Source organism: Trichoderma atroviride, chromosome 1, assembly GCF_020647795.1.
Source record: "Trichoderma atroviride chromosome 1, complete sequence".
Taxonomy (NCBI): domain Eukaryota; kingdom Fungi; phylum Ascomycota; class Sordariomycetes; order Hypocreales; family Hypocreaceae; genus Trichoderma; species Trichoderma atroviride.
The window spans coordinates 5,455,612-5,477,001 of record NC_089400.1 but is presented as its reverse complement, the minus strand read 5'-3'; the positions used below and the strand labels follow the sequence as shown (position 1 = coordinate 5,477,001).

General features: G+C 50.6%; 6 protein-coding genes across 6 annotated transcripts; 4 read left to right on the top strand and 2 right to left on the bottom strand.

Moving 5' to 3' along the window:
• Positions 1–112: 112 nt before the first annotated feature.
• On the bottom strand, positions 113–2,413 carry TrAtP1_001971 (uncharacterized protein; the record flags this gene model as incomplete). The annotated part of the gene is made up of 5 exons (XM_066111242.1): positions 113–1,577; positions 1,682–1,850; positions 1,916–2,037; positions 2,093–2,126; positions 2,222–2,413. 5 exons carry the CDS (start codon positions 2,411–2,413, stop codon positions 517–519), a joined length of 1,578 nt encoding a protein of 525 aa, XP_065967316.1. The 3' UTR covers positions 113–516.
• Positions 2,414–2,948: 535 nt separating this feature from the next.
• On the top strand, positions 2,949–6,734 carry TrAtP1_001970 (uncharacterized protein). Its single transcript, XM_014085677.2, has 2 exons — positions 2,949–3,674; positions 3,762–6,734. The coding sequence occupies exons 1-2, from the start codon at positions 3,629–3,631 to the stop codon at positions 5,639–5,641; spliced, it is 1,926 nt and encodes a 641-aa protein (XP_013941152.2). The 5' UTR covers positions 2,949–3,628; the 3' UTR covers positions 5,642–6,734.
• Positions 6,735–9,398: 2,664 nt separating this feature from the next.
• On the top strand, positions 9,399–12,433 carry TrAtP1_001969 (uncharacterized protein; the record flags this gene model as incomplete). The annotated part of the gene is made up of 2 exons (XM_066111241.1): positions 9,399–9,602; positions 11,657–12,433. The coding sequence occupies 2 exons, from the start codon at positions 9,399–9,401 to the stop codon at positions 12,431–12,433; spliced, it is 981 nt and encodes a 326-aa protein (XP_065967315.1).
• Positions 12,434–15,309: 2,876 nt separating this feature from the next.
• TrAtP1_001968 (uncharacterized protein) lies at positions 15,310–17,677 on the top strand (the record flags this gene model as incomplete). Its single annotated transcript, XM_066111240.1, has 5 exons — positions 15,310–15,792; positions 15,880–16,833; positions 16,894–16,984; positions 17,052–17,215; positions 17,270–17,677. 5 exons carry the CDS (start codon positions 15,310–15,312, stop codon positions 17,675–17,677), a joined length of 2,100 nt encoding a protein of 699 aa, XP_065967314.1.
• A 282-nt stretch (positions 17,678–17,959) lies between these two features.
• On the bottom strand, positions 17,960–18,355 carry TrAtP1_001967 (uncharacterized protein; the record flags this gene model as incomplete). Its single annotated transcript, XM_014085680.2, has 2 exons — positions 17,960–18,129; positions 18,187–18,355. The coding sequence occupies 2 exons, from the start codon at positions 18,353–18,355 to the stop codon at positions 17,960–17,962; spliced, it is 339 nt and encodes a 112-aa protein (XP_013941155.1).
• Positions 18,356–19,159: 804 nt separating this feature from the next.
• TrAtP1_001966 (uncharacterized protein) lies at positions 19,160–21,189 on the top strand (the record flags this gene model as incomplete). Its single annotated transcript, XM_014085681.2, has 5 exons — positions 19,160–19,221; positions 19,507–19,878; positions 19,971–20,486; positions 20,579–20,720; positions 20,797–21,189. 5 exons carry the CDS (start codon positions 19,160–19,162, stop codon positions 21,187–21,189), a joined length of 1,485 nt encoding a protein of 494 aa, XP_013941156.2.
• Between the last annotated feature and the right edge of the window lie 201 nt (positions 21,190–21,390).

The window sequence follows — 21,390 nt, the reverse complement described above, 5'->3', positions numbered from 1 at the left end:
TCGCTTTCTCGGGCCGAACAATGCATCCCCGGCATGAAGACCGTGGTAAGATGCTTACTTGTATTCAGCCGCCATAACCAGTACCGTTTGAAGGATCTCTATCCCAGGATCTCTATCCCTTCTTGTTCTGACGTTATACAAGAACGACAATGTATTACTAGTAGCATCCATCTTGGCGGGCCCATGCCGGCAGCTACACACTGAACGATCAATCAGAACTAGGCAGTGACAAGTTTGTGAGTAAATTAACTACTTTTATGCTGTACGACACCACTGACCGTCTCATACCCTGTCTAGTGTCGTTGCCCCATCCGTACTACCGCGAGATATTGGCAAACAACAAGCAAGTTGCCGACTGAACCTTGGGAAATTGCGGTATGAGTTGTGGCCCTCAGACGGCAGCTGAGACAGCCCATGCAGTGTTGACTTTTACTGACAGCCAGCAAAAACTAGGTAGTCTGGGATCCCCCACCTCTCTCTTCTCCTCCCCTGATTCGCTTCGTCTACTACATTCTACTATACCTTGACACCTTTTTCGCCAATGTTGAGTGAGGAAGAGGCCACTTCCTCGTCTTCCTCCACAGCCGCTACGTCTTTGTCGTCATTCACGCCCATCTCGCCCTCCCACCCATGCTCAAGCAGATAGGCCTTGAACTTTTCGTCTTGAATGGCGAGATCTTCGCCAGTGACATTGGGCACAAAGAAGTAGGTGACCAAGACCCCCACAACACCACAGATGGCGGCGATGATAAAGGTCCACCGCTTGCCCAAGTTGTTCTGGATAGGAGTAAAGGCCTGTGTTCCCACGGCGGCACCAGTCTTGCCCAAAGCCGCACTGAGGCCGTAAAATGTTCCTCTGACGCTTGTTGCGTATGACTCCGATGAAACCAGCCCCAAAATATCGCCTGGCCCGAAGTTTCCGGAGCTCTGCATCAGGCCGTAAAAGACTATGAAGAGGGGGATAATCTTGGTAATCTTATCGTAGGCGCAGCCGATGATGAGGCCGAAGACGAGATAGCCAGAGAAGCCAATCATCATGATATTCTTCCTTCCTACTCGGTCACACAAAATGGCCCCGAGAAAGACACCGGGCAGAGCAATGGCCCCCAGCAAGAGTTGCCACTCAGCCGTGCTTCGTAGCGTGTCTCCATGCGTGTCCACCACGGACGAGATGATGGTGCCAGAGAAGACTCCATTGGGGAAAGTGACAAAGTCATACAAGAACCAGGCGCCACAAGTACCAATCAGCGTCTTCCAGTAGTAACGGAGGGCAAGGCCGTAGGGCACATGGCGCCGGATAGCACTCTTGCGGTATAGCTTGGACGTGAGCATCTTGATTCGGAAATAGAAGACGGACAGCGGAAGCAGGATGCCAATGCCGAAGCACACTCGCCATACTGTCGACAGGTGATTCTCGCCTGCGGCTGAGAGAACAATCAGAAAGATGGACACGGCCAGGGGACCTCCGAAACTGAGTGGCAGATTAGTAACAAGAATAAAGATTGGGCCGCGTTTGTCCAGGACTCTTTCGTTGGCGGCCTCGGAGGATGATGTGCTTGCAGCCGGATACTCGCCGCCTTGATGTTTGCAACTTTGGTGTTAGCCATGGTGTCCCGCATTCATATGCTGCACGGCATTCCAAATAATATCTGGCAAAACAGCATAAAGGTGGATATCTTACCAACACCAAATCCAACAATGCCTCGTGCAACTAGGAGCATCCAGAACATGCCGTCAATGGTAGTCCCGTGAGCAGCAGTGGCCAAGATGCCGCCAACAACAATCAACAGCGTGGTGAGTATTATTGCCGTCTTTCGCCCAAGATAGTCGCATGTGAGGCCGATTGTGACCTAGGCCGATAAGAAAAATATTAACAGATTATTATATAGGTATTTCAAAGTTTCGTTTTACTTGCCTGGCCTAAGATTGCTCCAACGAGCAAAGAGTTGGATACGCGAGTGCTGACGACAGATGTATACTGCGCAGGATACTCTTTTTTGAAGAGAACATTACTCATTGTCATGAGGTTGTTTTGATCTGGCTTTTCCATTAGCACGGCAAGTATCCCCGTCAAGTGTATACAAGTACTTACACCCGTCTGAGATGAGGGCAGCGCCGGCTGCAATCTATTGGCCATGACATTAGCATTACCGCTACTGAATGGTCTTTTTTTAAAAGTGCGATGCAATAGTCAACCATCACCACAATGGTGGCAACCTACAATGGTAAAGACATCGGACAGCGACTGGCGCTTCTTGTTGCTCTCATCGGCAACACCAACGGCAACAACAGCAGCAGCATCTCCATCTCCATCTCCATCTCCATCTCCATCTCCACCCTTGAGGCCGTTGCTACCTCCGTGCGTTAGCACCGCAACGGGCGACTTTTCTGCTTGGCCAAGCTCGGCAGTCATATTGTGCATGCAGCAAGCTTATTGACGCAATGATCCCAAGGGCGGCACACAAGGTGGCATTTTCCTGTGCCGCGGACGGCTCCGAGACAAATATATACATGCAGCAAGTGCAGGACTGCCTCACTCTCACCTCCCATTTTCGTCCAACGGTGAGGCAACACAGCGTGGTAATGGCAGTGTTGCTAGCAGGGTTTCTCATTCCCATTGCCGTTCTCGGAATCTGTCCTAGCTTCTTCTGACCGAAACGAACCATGAACTTTTGTTTTCTTGCTCCCCGCGTCCAAGGAAGAGCCAATACCGCGCATGTGTTTGTGCATGTGCCGCCGAGGTGGAGCAGAGTCCGGCTGTCAGATGCCGATCTACAGACTAAGAGGCGGCGTTGCAAACATTGTCAGGATATCTAGATCAGTACAATCAAAGATTCGGTCTAAGGCGCCAAAGAATCGTCAGCACGTGCGACCTGGCATTAGAGCTTTAGAGTCCGTTATCGCATTTGTTTGACAGCGGCATACCTGTATAGTACTAAAGGCTGTGGGTTGAATCGGGCCATGTAAGCAGTAATGGACATGATCTATCCATGATACCAGTCTATTAATTTTCAGGGTTCTCGACAACACAGCAACGTGCTCTAGAACTCGTAGCAACTAGTAGCTAATAATATTTCCAATCTCTTTTATCCACATATGTATTAGGTAAAGCGACCTCAACCGTCCCAGACCGGCGGATATTTCCCTGTTGGGGCAATTTGCTTAGAACATGGTGCCTTTCATCATTCTTAGCTTGACAAAGCTTAAAGAGGAAACAAAGTAGACCCATCTAGCGAAATAGGCCTGGTGGCAAAGAGAAGAACAAGAAATCGCAAGCCAGGCGCATTCCTCATTTGTGACTAACAAGCCAAGAAAATCGGTTGCTGAATTGCCTTGGATATTGCCAGCACCGCTACCCTGGATCCAGCCAGGCATCGCAAAATAGGCTGCCGCCCTTATAATATGGGGAAGAGCAAGGCGCGTTTTCAACAGTGGGGTTTTGCGTCGCCGGTTGACTCAGCCGTGTTTGTCATGGAGGGGCAATTCTTGCAACTCTCTCTTTCTGCGTCATGATGCTCGATACTTAATCACCACATTCTTTGCGCTCGTTTTGATCTTTGGCCTTGCTCTTCGGAAATAGCATCTCTACATACAGCCAAAGCTAGACCCAGGGCGAGGGCACCGCACAATGGCGCAAAACCCGACAGACGAGCTCTTGCGACGGCCTCTCTACGGTAAGCATCAGTCCAGTTGCATCGCTGCTTTTCTTTGGCTCGCTGCTCCTCTCTTACGTGTATGCTTACACTATGCCTCATGCTTAGTCTACGATCTACCGCCCGAGAGCCTCGGAGGCTTGACACTCAAGCCAGACGCAGATGCCGTTGTCGAAGCCGCGACGCCTCCCCGACAGACCTCAGAAGCATCGCCTGATGGCACTTCCGGCTCACAGACTTGTTCTCTGTGCAAGCTATCCTTCGTCACTGTGCTCGACCAGCGCAGCCACAAAAAGTCCGACTTACACCACTACAACCTGAAACAGAAGCTGCGAGGGCAAAGCGTCGCGACGGAAGCCGAATTCGAAAAGCTGATAGAGACTCTGGAGGAGTCGCTCTCGGGCTCCGACTCGGAAGATACGGAGGACGACGAGGACCAAGGTCGCCAAGAGTCGACGCTGACGGCGTTGCTTAAGAAGCAAGCAAGATTGACGGAGAAGCGAAATAATAACAACAACGAAGACGGTGATGACGATGAAGTTGCAGGCCGGCCAGGCAAGGGCAAACCGCCGCTGATATGGTTTAGCTCGCCCTTGCTGCCGGAGAATACATATTTTGGCATATATCGAGCCCTCTTCTCTGAAGAAGAGCAGAGGCAGTCGGATTTGGTCGACGTCATCAGGAAGAAGCAGCTCGAGCCCATAGCAATGCCAAGGCCCGCCAAAGATGGAACGCTGCCGCCAGTCGCATACAAGGGACCTCACTTCTTCCTCTGCATGATGGGAGGAGGGCATTTTGCGGCCATGGTTGTCTCGCTGGCGCCGCGATCTGGAAAGGCTGGCAGCACGACGATGAACAGAGAAGCCACGGTTCTCGCCCACAAGACCTTTCACAGATATACAACGCGACGGAAACAGGGTGGCTCTCAGTCGGCCAATGACAATGCCAAGGGAAAGGCGCACTCTGCCGGTTCATCTCTGCGTCGATACAACGAAACTGCCTTGGTTGAGGATATTCGCGCTCTGTTACACGACTGGAAGGGGCTTTTGGACACTTCAGAGCTGTTATTCATCCGAGCCACGGGGACGACGAACAGAAGAACATTGTTTGGCCCTTACGAAGGGCAGGTTCTCCAGGCAAACGATGGTAGAATACGTGGATTCCCTTTCAGCACCAGGAGGGCTACTCAGAACGAGCTTATGCGATCCTTTATCGAGCTGACTCGACTAAAAGTACGCGAGATTGTTCCAGCAAAGATCGAACCGAAAGATTCAGATAAAGCGGCACAAAGCAAGGCATCGCTTAAGCCAGTGAAGCCAGCTCTGTCAGAGGAGGAAGAAACTGCACTTCTCCACACATCTCAACTACAAGCCTTTGTGCGGCGCTCCAAGTTGCCGGCACTCCTATCATATCTTACAAAGAATGGACTCAGCCCAGACTTTGACTTTTATCCTCCCGAGCAAAACCACCACACCCCACGTCTCTTACACTATGCAGCTTCGCAGAACGCTGCGCCATTAGTTCTGGGTATTCTCACCCGAGCAGGGGCGAACCCGCTGCTTAAGAATACAGAAGGAAAGACGGCCTTTGAACTTGCCGGAGACCGACCTACACGCGATGCCTTTAGAGTGGCTCGATCCGAGCTGAGCGAGGCCAAGTGGGATTGGGACAGTGCCAAAGTCCCTCCGGCCATGACAAAGAGCGAAGCCGATCAACGCGACGAGCGAGAGAAGCACGAAGCAGACAAGAAGGAATCAGACAGGCGGAAAGCCGAGGAGGAGAGGCTTCGTGTCGAGGGGCCAAAAGTCTCTGATACGAAGACGAGGAACAAGAATGTTAGTGTAGTGGCCTCTATGGTTGCAAAGACACCGCAGGAGCGCAGAGAGGAGGAAGCTAGGGGGGTTGACGCCCGAGATGAAGATGAGGCTGGAGAGAGAGAGGAGGGCGCGTGCGGCGGAAGAGAGGATGAAGAGGCTACAGGGCGGTAGTTGAATTGGGTTGTATTTGCGCAAAGTTGGAATGAAAAGAGAGCGTTTGGATTATTGGGATAGACTACCAGGCAGATGGACGGAGTTTTGTGCTATATAATCATAATGAAGGGCAAGATATGCCATACCTTGAATACGGGGTATACTGGAAAAGCATTGAACATGCCATCTTATAAAGGCGTCGAATATATTGTATTAGAAGAGCGATCCAATCTGCGTTACTGCTCGAGGTAGTTTCATACAAAGATGCAAATGAACGACTATTGGAAGTACTACTCGATTACTCAAACACTCAAACATGTTTCCAACATGCAAACAAACATGCTGAAACTCGTTGCTTTTTCTTCAATCAATTCCCCTTTATACCAATGGTACGGCTCTCAACGGCCAACCAACAGTCTTCATTCCTATGACGGCAACGTAATTATCGCTCTAGCCAGAAGGAGAGCTTTGCTCTCTCGCCATCTTGCCCAAAGATGGTAGTATACACGTTCGATTCCAAACGTTGACGCTAATTATATCGGATAATTATCACTGTATCCCTGCATCTGGAAAATTGAACACTCTGTTTCCCGTACCGTGGCACTGGTAGTACTATCATTCTGCATAGGCATCTCTAAAAGGAGGAGACGAATGGGGTTGGATGTTGGCTCGACCCATCTTGTTCTTATTCCGCCATAGAGGTACGCGTGACCGCTCTTCCCGACTCCAGCTGGAGGGATATTCTAATGCGCTACCAACGCCCAACGCTATCCCGCCTCGTATTAACCATCCGAGTATCACAAGGTTTACAAAGCTTGGTCTATTCTCAGGGAATGCCTTCTGCAGTGGTCGTGGGGGTCGCTTTGAGTACAAGAGGAAAATAAAAAGGACAGAATATACAGAATGGTGGATTTGTTAGCAGTGGGTTAGTTGTTAGAAAGACGGAAAACAATCACGTATATAGAAAGCCTGTGCGGTGTTGTAATCTTCAGTTGGAAGCTTTGTCCATGCAACTAGGCAACCAAACCCCAACAGCACAAGCCTCGTACAGTTGGTGATTTGTGCGACTGGCTGCATCAAGGGCCAATGCTCATGTTGTGCTCATGTTGTGCTCATGTTGTGCTCATGTTGGTGCACGATTCCACAGGCGGACCAAAACCTTTCGAGCTGTTATTGACGATGTTGTTGGTTGAATACTCCCGTGTTCACGGTTGTGGCACTGTGTCAAGGGCTTGCGAGAACAGTCATCGCAAACCACCCACAAACGTTGTCTGTACTTTGCTCATGGGGCCAAGCTGGCGTCATCCAATGGCCCGGTGTTTGAACGCTAATTAGCCCTTGGTTGGCTATTTGGCCCTCTTTGAATCGGATTGTTCTGTCTATCCAACTTCTCTGTTAGAGCTTCAGCGATGCTTCGCCAGTACCGCCGCCCATCCCCAATGGTATCAGCTTGTCCCCCCCAATCATCGTCATCAGGCTGAGTACGGAGTAGGTATAGCCATATTGACTCTCTCTTCACGCCATTGGTACCGCTGACACCAATGACAGGGTCTTCGGCTCTCAGTTCTGAGCCCTGTCTTTCCATGACCCCATTCGAAACTCCACAGCCAGCTGCATCGAAAGCAGTCAGCTTGACCCAGTCGAGCCTAGATCTGGACTGCGGGGACAAAACAAGACCCCCGGTGCCGTTGCATTGCGGCTGATCAATGCAGGCTGTAGAAAAAGAAATAAGGGGGGGGTCTGCAGTATGCATTCCTCCTTTGTATCGTTTTCGCGCCGATGGCTGTGACAGCCGATGCAACTACCCATCGGATGGACGGAGTGTCGCACTGCTAACAAACTCGACACAAACTGGAGCCGAGGCTACGAGGCTGCTAACCCGTACCTAGCAGGTCGATAATATCTGCGAGCAATAAGGTAGACTGGGTTTGCCACGCACGGTGAGCTTCCTGTTCCCTTCATCCTCCATCGATAGGTAGCCTGGTGCTCCGCATTCAGCCGCAAATGCAGGGTCCTCTGAATATCGGCCCTTTGAGAGACGTTTCTCGTCTTGTTCATGAAGTGTGAGGGCAAGGCTATATGCGTGTAGGGCATCACATCTTGCACTAACATGCTTTTGCAGCCATTCCCATGGAAAAAAGCAAAGAAAATTTGTGTTTGCTCGAAGCGAAAACGCCCACCGTAGTATTCCTGCTAGACCGTAGCTTGGTCGATCCCCCCTAACGAAACGACCGTTGAGCGCACAGACTAGGGAGATCTTGTCTCTCCCGATCGATGATAGGGTGGAAGCATCCTGGGCTATTGAATACGGGCGTAAATTGCGTGGTATTCAGGCACTGCTGGTTTTGCATTCATCAGCAAAAGGCGCCGCGCTAGGTTCGTTGAATCGCTCCGTTGGGTTAGATGGAAGTGACGATACGACGCACGAAGCACGAAGCTTGGATATATGCATGGCTGGCCTGTATGTACCTGGAATCATGGGACGGAATTGACGAGACTTGACCAGATGGAATCGACAGTGTAACTTCTATTGTCACCACGACTGCGTTTAAGCGCCTCAGGCATGATCGGAGCGACTACTGTATGCTCTCAAGCCACACGCAACACGCACAAGCCATGAGAGCGAGCGCGAGACGTTGACGCCTGATTGGCCCGAGTCTGATGCCCTCCGCATGGGACCTTGTCTGCAATGTCATTGTCGTTGACGATAATGGAGGTGATGGCAGTTGCTGGTACCTGCGGACTTGAATGTGACTGCATGTTATCTTATCTGGGTTAGCACCCTCGATACTGCAAGGTTCAACGTTGTTACCTGAGGCAACACGCATCATCTCGTGATCCCGTCTCAGTCATCCTCCGCCCAACCTAATTTCTGAATCCCCTCACAAAATTACAGGCTCGGAACGCAGCCATGATTAGCTGCCCTCCAAATGCACGGCTGCTTACCCGGGCCCCCCCTGCTCGAACTTTTCTTCTCGTCTTGCCGTCAGTCTTGCCGTCAGTCGTGCGGATTTCCCGGAAGGCGTTAGGCTTCTGGCTGTTTCACTGTGCTAACCACCACTTCTCCGACTTAGGATCTGCTACGGGCGCCGCAATGCGCTTATCGGAGAGACATACGCCGGTAACCGCCTGTATCTGCAGCGTGGCTATGCTGCTACTCGATACACAGGTGCTACTACAGACAAGTATTAGCAGTACTACTAGTAGTAGGTATTGCAAGGGGAGGAGGTAGCGGGCACAGTCAGTCCTTGCTCAAACCTCGTCATTCATCCCGGGACGATGCATATTAACGAAATACGGGCCACAGTCAGCGGTGCGGCCGAGCTTCGATCCTGCAGCCTGCAACCTGCAACTAGCCAGACTGCATGTCCTAGCATTTGATCAGCTAACCAACTCGGGGCTACAAGCAACACGTCAATGTTAGTTTTGCACTACTTGTGCACCGGCGACTTGGTACTAGGCATAGCATGAAACTGCGCGTTGTGTTATACGCTGCGATTGTACGGCGCATGTTGGACGAAAAGGCCAACTGCTCTTCCGCACGGTGAGCCAAGTTACGGACTGCGGGTTACAGCTTCCCGACTACAAGCGAGCCGTCCACCGAGCAAAGGGCGCCGCTGGCATCAACTCCGCAGCCATTTCTCCGTGGCGTGGGCCACAACGATAGCCGCCTCCTCCCACTTCCCACGTGAGCGAGAGCAGCCTCTTCTGGCGCTGAGAACCAGTCTCATGCATAGCTTGGCCTGGCTTGGCTGCGACCCCTGCTCCGAAGCCAATGACAGCGCCGCGGGGCCTTGTCAAATCAACGCCGAGAAGCTGTCTAACTCTGCTTTGGGCTGCAAAGGTTTCCAGAACGGGCTTGGATTGGTTGTGCTGGGACCATCCATGGCGAAGACTTTTAGCACTCGCCTGCCAACAGCAAAAGGTACGAGCGCTCGTATACCTTGTATTAGCAGAAACGCATGCATACCATACTACTGTACGTATACCTTACCCAAGAGTAGTAATGTTACAAGCGCAAAACAGCAACATGGGAAACTAATACCTGCCTAGCTGTACCAGTATTTCCCATTCTGCAATCATGTGCTTGACGCTGCCTGCCGCGGCGTGAGGCAAAGATGCTGCTGGAGCCCTCGAAGCGCCACAAGAAACTATATGAGGGGTGGCGGGAAGCTGGGTTGGCTTGGCTACCCGCCCGTTTGTTGGACTACGGGGCCGTGAATGTCAACTCTCACAAAAGACTCCTTCTTGCCGGCCCAACAATGTTGCAATCCAGCCGTGCCTTCTCATTGTGCGAGTACGGGGCTGCAAAGACTTGATCCGAGCAGAGCAAACGCTTCATGTGGTTGCACCTAGAGAACAAGACAAAAGCTCGGGCCCTGGACCCGGCTTAGACCTACTGCTGGCGATGTGGATGCCAGACAGACGGCCGACGGTCTCGGCGCCCCTGGACGCTTCTGTTTCAAGCCGAAGGCGCCAGATTAGCTCTGCAGGCTTTATGATTCAAGTCTATACGCAAGACCATGCTTCGCAAGGCTTAGCCTGAGCGTGCCATCTCCACCTCAAGAGACTTGTCCCGACATTGGATGATGGGAATAACATGGGCATTCGACGGAAATGCGAGTGGGAAAGCCGCCAACAGAGAATACACTCTTACCCGTACAGTATTACCACAGGCACTAGGTATTTCAATTTTTCTCCCCCCTAACGGTGCTTATTTAGCATTTATGGAGATCTCCATGTGGTTATTGTCCATTATCCGTTCCTCCATCCTTGCCTTCGATACTTATAACAACCCCCCAGTACCCACCGATACTGATTACTCTGCAACTCATTCTTCGGTATCTACTTACCGGCAGAACGGGAGAGAGATCTCTTATACCCTTTCTCCCCCGTGAAGATCTGAGGCCGCTTCTTTTTTCTTTCCTGTCTCTCTTCATCTTCATCATTCTCTTCCCTTCTTGCTCTCTCTCTCTTCCTCTTTTCCTTTCCTTTCTAGACTCTGATTTCATTTTTGCTGCGTTTTGCAAGCCGGCTGCTTCTTTGATCGATTTATGCTATCAACTCCTCCTGGCTGATCGACATGCGACGACGATTTTCGCCAACACAGCAAGATTATAGACTCCTCCTCACTTAATTGCTGTTAGAGAGTTTCAACTTTTGATTCGTTCATTTACGTCTTCACACCATGCTGGAAGGGGACCTGTCTATGGGAGCGCAATCGCTCAGCCCTCTCCCCCTCGTCACTCCGCAGCGGTCTTACTGCCATCACAGTGCTAGCTTGCATATCTTTTGTTTCTGCAGCCACTCTTTTCATATATCTCACCTATAAGATTGTTGCTTGGCAGTTATTTGTGCGGGAAGAAAATGAAGACCGATTCCGATACGCACACCGAGGCGAGGATGAACAACAAAACCAGACTCAACCAGACGCCCACCAAGCAGGCCACGAGGCATCAGCTTCTCAACACGCCGCAGATTTCACCCTCGGAATAGACGGCGTTTTTAATTCGCCCTCGAGGGAATCTCACGATGCTTCCGTAAAAGGTGAAGCAGACCTTCCCCAGGATCCAGGCCCGCCTATCCGGCCACTGAAAGGCGCGCCGAACCAGTTTCTTATTCTCATCTATAACCTACTCATTGCCGACTTGCATCAATCGATTGCCTTTGCCCTCAACTCGACGTGGATCAACCGGAATGCCATCTTGGTGGGTTCGAAAACATGCTGGGCTCAAGGTTTCTTCGTGTCGACGGGAGACTTGTCGTCAAGCTTGTTCATCACCCTCATCGCCATACACACATTCTGTTCCGTGGTCAAGGGATATCGACCCTCACAAAGGCTGCTGTACTTGTCCATCGTCCTTGTGTGGCTGTTTGTCTATTTTATTTCGACGCTGCCCATTGCAATTACAAACAACGGACGTGACCATGGTGGACTATTTGTCCGAGCCGGTGCCTGGGTATGTTGCCAATGTTGTTCTACACCACACTGTCTATCTACTTGACTTGCTAACGTGTTGCATATTAATTCAGTGCTGGGTCAACTCTGATTATGAGCGCCTCCGTCTGCTCACCCACTACCTGTGGATCTTCATCTCTCTCGGCGTGACCAGTGGGCTTTACATTGCCATCTGGTTTTCTCTTCGCAAACAGGCCCGCCGCCGCCGTGCCGCCAACCCAGACGGCAGCACAGATCTTGGGCACCAGTCGGATCACAATCCAGCATTCCTGATCTATCCAGTAATCTACGTCATGTGTACGCTACCATTGGCCACAGAGCGTGTGGCATCCATGGCTGGAGCCGACATTCCGCTGGGATACTTTTGTTTTGCGGGAGCACTCATCTCCCTCAACGGCTTTTTTGACTGCCTTTTGTTCGGAACAACTCGCCATTCCATCATCTTTGCGTCCAAGTATGATTTAGATGCCTCCGATACGGGCGTTGGGACGATTGCCTTTCTGCAAACCCCCAAGGCTCGGCGTTACGGCAACATGGTCTGGGTTCAGGGCGGTGAAGGCAGAAGGAGGCGGAAGATGGAGCCCAAGACTACTGGTGGATGGTGGTCATGGCAGCGCCTGACTGAACACTCTTCCAGTATCAGAAGGCAAGAGAAGAGGAGAATACCCCGAGGTTCTAGCCAGGAGTCCCTACGAGGACCTGGAATCCAAATGGACCTGGTTACCACTGTGGTGGTGGAAGTGGAAGAAGGCAAGGAGCGAGATATTAGATTCCCCGACCCAGTTGCAAGCGGCAGTCCCTCGGTCAACAGCACGGAAAGGGACGCCGTTAGCACGAGAAGAGCCATCTAAAAGAAAAAAAGTTTGTTTCTTCTTCTGGATTTTCCTATGTTCATTGGGGCCTTTGGTGGGTTATGGGTTTTGCATGGAGCCTCGGCATCCGCGCAAGCTTGATGAGAAATGTAATACTATAAGTCATGGGTTTTTTTTTTGGGATCTCTACATTCATATATCTGCATCATCATAGCGATTTACTGAGATAGCAGAGGAGACTTTTGATAAGTTTATCCTCCTAATAACAAACATATTGTCACAATACCCCTTCTCTTAGCAAACAGCTCAGTCTACAGTGAAATTCTGATCAAGGTGACTCCTCGTCTGATTACTAGCAGTCTTACAATCGGACCGTTGGTGGATAATGTTTTACATCCTCAGCTCCTATCTGCCGTTCGCAGAGCCTCAAGCGGAGCAATATGGCAAATAGTAGACAGATTATTACCACTAGCTACCTAGATTTCTCGGTACCTGCATGCATGAACTGTTTTTATTTTCTTTCCTCCTCTCCTGAAGCCTCCGGTGGGCTTTTTTGCAAAAGGACCAATCCGTTATTAGATCGGCCCGCACATCGTTCCATTCCGTTGAATCCACTGTCCACCCACTTGGACTGCCAGTAGTGTTGTCTCCCCGTTTCCAAAAAAACGGTAAAAGGGTTAAGCTGACAGCTTACGCGATTCATGTTTGCCCGCTGTTTTCGCCCGCTGCTATCGCCCGCTGCTAGTACAAGCATGTGGAGAGAGAGAGGAGGGGAGGAGAAGAGAAGCGGCAATCATATACTGTAATCAATGCATCTGGCTGTGGTCTGCAAGGGGACCACGAGTAATGATTGGCTGTAGCTTTACCGTTGCTGCGGATTTTTATCTCCGAACACTGAAATAGGCTTTCGCATCACAAGATTGGGATTGACATTGGCTGAGGGTGTCGCTCGCCCAATAGGGCTGTCCTCAGGGGGAGAAGAGGAAACAGACATGGAGAGATGGGTAGCTCGGTTTCCTTTGCACCGACGATTGCATAGCTTTCCCATCAGTGGCAGATCTTTCTGATCGAATTGAGGTAGCATCACCAGACCCTCTCAACTTCAGAAACAGCTCCTCAGTGGCGTACAAGTATTTGTATTCAATCATCTCTCCTTACCGGACCTCTCTCCTTGCCGGTAGTGGCAGTCGGGAGACTGAAAGAAAAAAGGGCGGGCTGTCACGATGGCGGCAACTGGTTGCGAGACTTGAAGCAAAAGTGCTTTCTCGGGGATCGACTCTCAGCTCTCCACGGCGCCGAGGTCTAAGCCAGAGCGGGCGTAACGCCATGATGGTCCCCTGTTTCGTCTTTGTTAGCACGCCGTCTGTCTATTCTATTCCCCAATGAAAGGGTGGTGTTCGTGCCATTGTTAAAATTTAGGGCATATTGCATGGTGCTAGACCAGGGGTTTTTTCTTTCCGGCCGGGTGCCTTGTAGCAGTTGTGTGCCTCGGTATATCATAGCAGCGAGCATGAGCTGGTGGTTTTGTTGATCTTGTTCTTTTGTACAAGTATGTTTGGTATGTCTGAGGTTGGTGGCCGCCAATTCGACACTCGCGTCGATGTTGCTTGGGAGGCGAAGCGGCTGTTTCGAACGGTGGCTGAGAGATGATGGCAGCAGCGTGCGACTGGTGCTTGCTATCGGCAAAATTAATACTTCTTGGTGTTCTAGTATTAGTAGCCTACCAACGGCTTTATAATGAACTAAATGCCATGATGTTTTGAAAATAATCTGCATTTAATACAGTACAGTCGAGAGACTAGTTGCAATCTCGTATCATTTAGCGAGAGCATTTTCCCAGAGGCCGAGCGGGCAGCAACGGCTGACGATTCTCGCGATAGCTCGCTCCCTACCTATATTCTTGATCCGCTCCAAGTTCTGTTAAGCTCCCAAGCTTTCATGCTTAAGACTATAGCGTCAAAATATGTAGTATAGCTAAAAGTGGATTTTCACTTTCTATTTTATAACAATACCACTACATTTAATATAAAAAATCCCGAGTCTTTCCAGCATCATCTGCAAACGGTACCTTGTCCATGCGGGGATAGAAGCGCCTCTGCTGTACCCTTGTACTGTACCCGTGCACCTTCCATTCTACCAGTACCATTGGATGTGTCTTCACCAACTGCCACGGACCGGAAGCAATCTACGCTTCTCTGGCTCAAGTTCTGCAGCATGCTCTGGCATCGAGACGACAAGGCTTCGAAGTCGGGCTCGGCTGCTGCTTCAAATCAATAATACTGCCAGTCATCCTCGGCTCCGAAAATCATTCCGCCTTGCCTTGATGCTGACGGCACCTAGGATCGATGTGCTTGCGAGCAACCCAAGATGGAAGATGGAGGAGCAGCAGTTCGGCCATGGCTAACCGCAACAAGCCATCGGATGATCACATCACGACGAGAAGACGACAAAACAATCGCAAGGCAAGAAGAATGGCTGGTGTCCAATGGAGGTGAACGAGGCTTCTCTCCCCGCCGGAAACCATGCAATCCTGCGTCCGCTTTTGGGGAAATGCATGAATGCCCTACAAGCCTGTCCATTCTGTCGTGCCACGCATGTGTGCCAACGCGTCCAAGAGCGGGGGTCTGTCATGTCGATTCTATTTGCTGCATCCCTCACTTGAGCGGCGAATTGGAGGTACCCGGGAAAAATAATGCTGCCTGGAACCAGCGCCTCGTTTCGTGCTCTCGTAAACAGAGAATCCTCGCCAGAGCACGCAACACCGGCTTGCTCCTGCGTCGTCTTGAGAAATGAGCACTCCTTGGCTGGCCAAGTTCAGCTCTTTTTTTCGCATTTGCAGAGGCGGGCTAAACCAACAAAAGTCCATCACCTAGCAATTCTTCAACTTTTTTTTTTCTTTCCGTCTCTGATCCGCCATGGTTCGAGTTCAGAAGCTGACTGCTGAGGCTCTGCTGAGCGACCCGAGGCGCAGCCCGGCGGTTCCCAGCAGAGATGGCACGCATGCTCTCTATACAGTCTCGACGCATATCCTCGGCGACAAGACTACTCAAGAGCTGCGTGTTGTCAACCTCCAGACGGGAAACTCCAAGCAGATTTCCAACGACTCTGGGGTCCACGATGCCATGTGGATTCCGACCACAGAGCTCCATGTCATCTACCTCCGATCTGTCGAACAAGGTCGGACACAGGTCATGGTGGCATATGCCGGGGATGTGTCTGTAGAGCACTACAGGGCGGCAGAGATCGACGCGCCCGTGTCGAATCTAAAGCTCAAAGAGCTGAGTAGTGGAAGCATTGCATTTGTAGTCACCGGCCTGGTTGGCGATGCTGGGTTATATAATCAAGAAGTCGCACAGAAAGGGTCTTCAGCAAGATTGTATGACACGGAGATTCCTATAGTTGAGTTGCCCCTGCAGCCCCCCCCCCCCCCCCATTCCATTCAGTTGTTTCTTTTTGCGTCTTCTTCCTCTAACCGCTTTACGCAGTGGAACGCATCTCGTAGACCGAACAGATGCAGTCTTTGGTACAACGAGCTTGTGCTACACGACGGCTGCTGGGCGCTCCAAGGCCAACTATACAACTTGATTGACGATGTAGATTTGGAGGCCCCATCCCGCATGTATACCGACAACCCCTGCAACGAGTTTGACATTTGTGGCGATGGCATTGTCTTTTCTTCCAGAAATCTGAGAGAGCGTGGGCCAGGTGGAAATCCTGCCACGTCCATCTATTTTGCCCGCCTTGACTCCTTCTCCCTGCCTGCGGAGGCGATGCCCAGGCAGATATTCATACCCACCAGCTTTGAGCCCGCTTCGATTACAAACGTCAGGTTTTCTCCAGATGAGTCGGCCGTTGGCTTCCTCTACACGGCGTACGAAGACCACTACAACACCCGGCTATACCTAGGCTCTGTTGAGTCCCTGGATGCCTTTGACGTCTTCAACCTTGTTACCTGTGTTGATGACGATGACCCGAACCCGCCAAATGCCTTTGAATTTGTCGGTGGTTCCGACTCTGTGATCCTACGAAGCCATCACTTGGGCCACCAAGCGCTCTCCCATCTCATGCTGGAAGACGGAGCTGAGCCAAAGGTCTTCTTCGCCAGCAGCAGCTGTACTGCCTTTTACCCTCTGAAAAATGGAGACTGGGATAATCTCCTGGTGACATCGTCCAGTTTCATCGACAGCAGCTTGTGGCAGATTGTTCGGGTTTCAGATGCTAGCATCGTGAGAACCGTATCCTCGGCAACTAAGAACGGAGCCAAGTTTAGCCTTTCCTCCGGCATGGTGACAGACTTTTGGTATGAAGGGGCCAATGGATGCTTTATCCACAGCTGGTTGATACTGCCAAAGGACTTTGAGGAAAACCAACAGTACCCTTGGGTGCTGGTGCCTCACGGAAGCCCAGCCATGGCCTGGAGCAACGAGTGGTCAATGCTGGTATGTGTGGCGGTATGATTTGTTGATGTGTGAGATGATACTAACTTGTTGACACAACAGACCAACTTTGCTGCTTGGGCGACGCAGGGATACGTTGTTGTGCTGCCAAATATTACCGGCAGCGGCGGATATGGGCTGGATTTCGTAAGACGTACGTCGGTTGATGTCCATCTTCCAAGGATACTGGTCCAGTGTTGTTTTTTCTAACGTAGTCACAGGAATCCAAAACATGAGAGGAGAGAGGCCTTTTCAAGATCTCCTTGCACTTATTGATTACCTGCAGGGTATTCCATACATGGACAACGCAAAGGGTACCATTGTGGGAAGCAGCAGTTCAGCATATCTTGTGAACAAGGTACTGGGGCATGAAGCTGCCAAGAAGGTTAGTACAAAAGCTGATGATTTGGCCAGATCGGAAACTGATTTACAAATTTAGTTTTGCTGTGCAGTCTGGCAAAGCGGAACAATCGACCCTCCTGTCGCCTTTTCGCCGAAAGAGCCCGTCTTTGACAGTTTCGACAAACTCGACGCGTCTTACCCTTATCCGGAGCCAAAGACGATATACGAGAACGACATGGCTAGATCGACTTTCTTCTACGGCTGGAAGAATGCGCCGCCGACGCTCATTATCCACGGTGAGAAGGACAAGCATTGTTCAATTACCGAGGCGCTGACTGCATTCAACTGTCTGCAAGCCCAGAGCGTTCCCAGCCGCCTCTTGACGTTTCCAGACGAAGGAAGCATTGTCACCAAACCGGAGAATATAGTGATGTGGTACAATGTCGTCTGGGACTGGGTGAAACGGTGTGTTGACGAGGATGTTCAAAGAGAAGACATCTTCTAGCGTCGAGGTCATGATAGTTTGGTCGCTACATTATATGCTGGATTTCCCATTCAAATTGGACAAATAAAAAAAAAGCAAATATCATGCTATATGAGATGGATGCTGTGGATACAAATTCTTCTCATTCCACTCTTTTGAGGAATACAAGCCGGACTAGTCGGTTATTTGTCATCGTGGACGACAGAACACAGTCTTTTAATCCCCTTGCTTCTGATGGAGTCTTTTTTTTTTCAACTCGAAAACCTTGCACCAATAAAGAAAGTCTGAATGCTCATCATACTTTTACGCCCCGTAATGCTTTTCTTTATCTTTGATGGGGAAATCGCTCCCCGCGATACCCTTGTATTTGTCACGAATCATGTCAGATATAACCTCGTCTTTTTGTTGCTCAGCTGCTGATTCATTGCTCTGATCGCCTTGACCTATGAACTTTTCTTGAACAAAATCGACACCTAGATTGCGTATTAGTATCGGTATGAACAGTAGACGTTGCATTAGGTTCAAGAGACCTTTGTCAAGAAAATCTTCGTCCTTTTCGCCTTGAGCGCCGCCGCCGGCCATGTTGTTCATTTTGCCCATGAAGCCGCCACCGCTGCCGCTTTGCTGCCCCGAGTTGTTCTCGCCAGTGCGATTTTCTGAGTTATTCCCAGCGCCAGTCAATTTATTCACAAAGTCCATGGTGGCGCGTCAGATGGATAATTTGTTACGATGGAAGAGGGTTTGTAGATATGGTGAGAGTGAATTGTACGAAGAAGTGTCTGAGCGATAGATGATGGTTTTTAGAAGAAGAAACGGACAGGATAAGTGAAATAAATATTGGAGGAAATCAGGTTGAAACCAAGTTCGATGGCAGCTTTCGTGTAGCCGGACATTGGCGTCACGGCACAGACGTCATCCCGTCATCGTCATACATGCTCCAAGAACCAAGAACCAACGGCTTGGCGACTTGCCACCGCCAATGCGAGACCAATGACAGCAGCTCTAATCCAGTCTAAAAGTCGGATTTGTTTCACAATTGAAAAGTTGCAACAAACTACTGCTGCTGCTAACAAGTGCGCAGTCATCCACCGTAACTTCCCGCCTTTTTCGGTAACCACTTTTCTCCCGGTAAATTCATCCGCAGTAGAAAGTCGTGGCTGGGGAGTTTAGCGGCGGGCACCTATTTGGCACCATCTGTCAAGGCATCAGCCACTTTTGAAGAAAAAGAAAAAAAAACCAAGAAACAATCGCGCATTCAAATAATTTGATACACGTATTATCTGCTTTCGCTTTTCTCGAGGTTCGCCCTGTAGATCTTATCGATAACTCCTGGGTTACGTAAGCCGCCTTTATACGCGCGGGAAAGAGCCTGTTCTATCCAGCTGCCGATTACGAAACCTCGTGACTTGAAAGATTGTTAATTCCGAAACGCATTACTATCTACGTCTCTTTCAAGAAAATTTCCTCATCTCAACCCTCCCATTCGTGATCACTAAACCAGTCATGTCTTGGTGCCTGTGGACTGGCACGAGGATGGGTCTCGGAGCAGGGGCGTTATCACCGAGGTACCTCCACCTGCACTGCGACTAGGTGAGTCGGTGAGGTACCATCTGTTAATTCGGTCTGCCATCGTGAATTGCTATAAGTAGAACAGATCGCCCCGTCCAGAGAGATTCTTTTCGACCGGAAAAAGAAAAGGCAAAGGGAAGCACATTTGGCAAAAGAAAGGAGGGATGATTCGAGGATAAAAATCAGAGGACGCCGAGAAAGAGGATACAAAAAAAAAAAAAAGAGGACAAGGAGAGAGAAAATTCGCCATGGAGAGCTCGTCTCTCGAATCCCCCCGCCAGGCCTGGCATCCTTGTCCGCATCCTCTCAGAACTAGGCCTCGTGTCTCTCTTCCACAGCCCTGTCGACGTCAAGCTGCTCTGTCTGCAGCGCTTTGTTCGCCTTTTCGCCTATGGAGGATCGACACTCGTCCTGGTGCCGTATCTGCAGGCTCTGGGCATCTCCAAGACCAGCATTGGCTTGTTCATGACCCTGACCTTGGTTGGCGATGTCTGCATCAGCTTCGTCCTCACAATCGTGGCGGATGGGCTGGGTAGGAAGGCCGTTTTGTCCATGGGCGCTTTGATGATGAGTGGCAGCGGCGTCGCCTTTGCCCTCTGCCAGAACTATTGGGTATTACTTGCAGCAGCCATCTTTGGCGTTATCAGCCCGAGGTATGCAACCGAGCAACTTTTCCCTTTGATTCAAATCGAACCGAGTAGCCTGGGACATTGTATTTGTCGCTAATCATACTCATGTCTTGTAGTGGCAATGAGATTGGTCCCTTCCGAGCCATAGAAGAGAGCGTGGTTGCGCATCTAACGGAGCCTGCTTCTAGAAGCGATGTCTATGCATGGTATAGCCTGCTTGGTCAGGCTGGAGTAGCCTTTGGGCTCATGACTTGCGGATGGGTTATCCAGTTCGTTTCCACCAGCCTCCAGTGGGAGCATGTGGACGCCTATCGACTCGCCTTTCTCGGATATGCTGCTATTGGCCTCCTCAAGATGACGCTGACTCTGCTCCTGAGCAGCGCTGTCGAGGCCGATGGGAAAGCGTCTGCCACTAAGAAGAAGGTCATTTCCGACCAAGTTGGCAACACAGAGACATCGCCGCTTATAGGCAGTGCCGATGCCAATGGATCCTTGCAGGCAACCGAACAACAAAACGGCCGCGGCCGGCTTTCAAGCCTTCTTCCCGATATCAGCAGGGAAGGTTATGCCATAATGACGAGCCTAAGTTTCTTCTTTGCTATAGATTGTTTGGCTTCTGGTATCATAAGCATGTGAGCGCCCCCTCATTCAAAAAGGCAGCATGCCGCTCTCGTCGCTGGTTGTATTACGATGACCAGGCACTAATACATGTTTGTACTCGTAGGTCTTGGATCACGTACTTCTTCCGCTGGCGCTATGGCATCAAGGAAGGCAGCCTAGGATCCATCTTTTTTGTGACGAGCATCACTTCAGCTTGTTCCATGCTGGTTGCCTCTTCCTTGGCCAAGCGATTTGGCAACATCAAGGTACGAATGCATCCCATTCTTCTACGCTATAATACGCATACTTGCCACCGACTATCTGCTAACATGTTTCATCAAGACCATGGTCTTCACCCACCTTCCTTCGTCGATATTCCTTAGTCTCATTCCCGCCTTTCCCGACGTGCGCCTCTCCCTGCTTTTCCTATGGCTTCGTTCCTCCACCGCCAGCATGGATGTCGCTCCCCGGGCGGCCTTCCTGGCCGCTGTCATCAAGCCAAGCGAACGGACGGCCATCATGGGCATCATCAATGTGTGCAAGACGGTTGGCACCAGCTTAGGCCCCTTGTTGACTGGCACACTGGCCGATCACGGCTTGTTCTGGGTAGCCTTTGTCACGGCCGGATGTCTCAAGGTTAGTTACGACCTGGGTATACTGGCAGTCTTTAAGAACCACGAGAGGCACGCAGCTGAAAGAGAGAATGGACGTGCGGAGACGGGTGCTACTGCGTAAGAGTGAGACGAGAGGGACAGGCAAGAAAAACAAAATGGGATACAACAAGTCGAGGCAGTGATATTCGAGACAAGTTTACGAAAAGATGTGGGATATTAGCATCACGAGACAGCCACCACTGATCAAAACACCAAAAATAGTTTATTAGAAGAGCCGATGATGGCTTTCATGCGTCAGTTGCTAGCAGGACACCCAGGGCTC

Coding starts and splice junctions, on each gene's coding strand:
- TrAtP1_001970 (XM_014085677.2), top strand. CDS start 3,629: ATGGCGCAAAACCCGACAGACGAGCTCTTGCGACGGCCTCTCTACG. Junction 3,675..3,761: donor CTTGCGACGGCCTCTCTACG/GTAAGCATCAGT, acceptor CCTCATGCTTAG/TCTACGATCTACCGCCCGAG.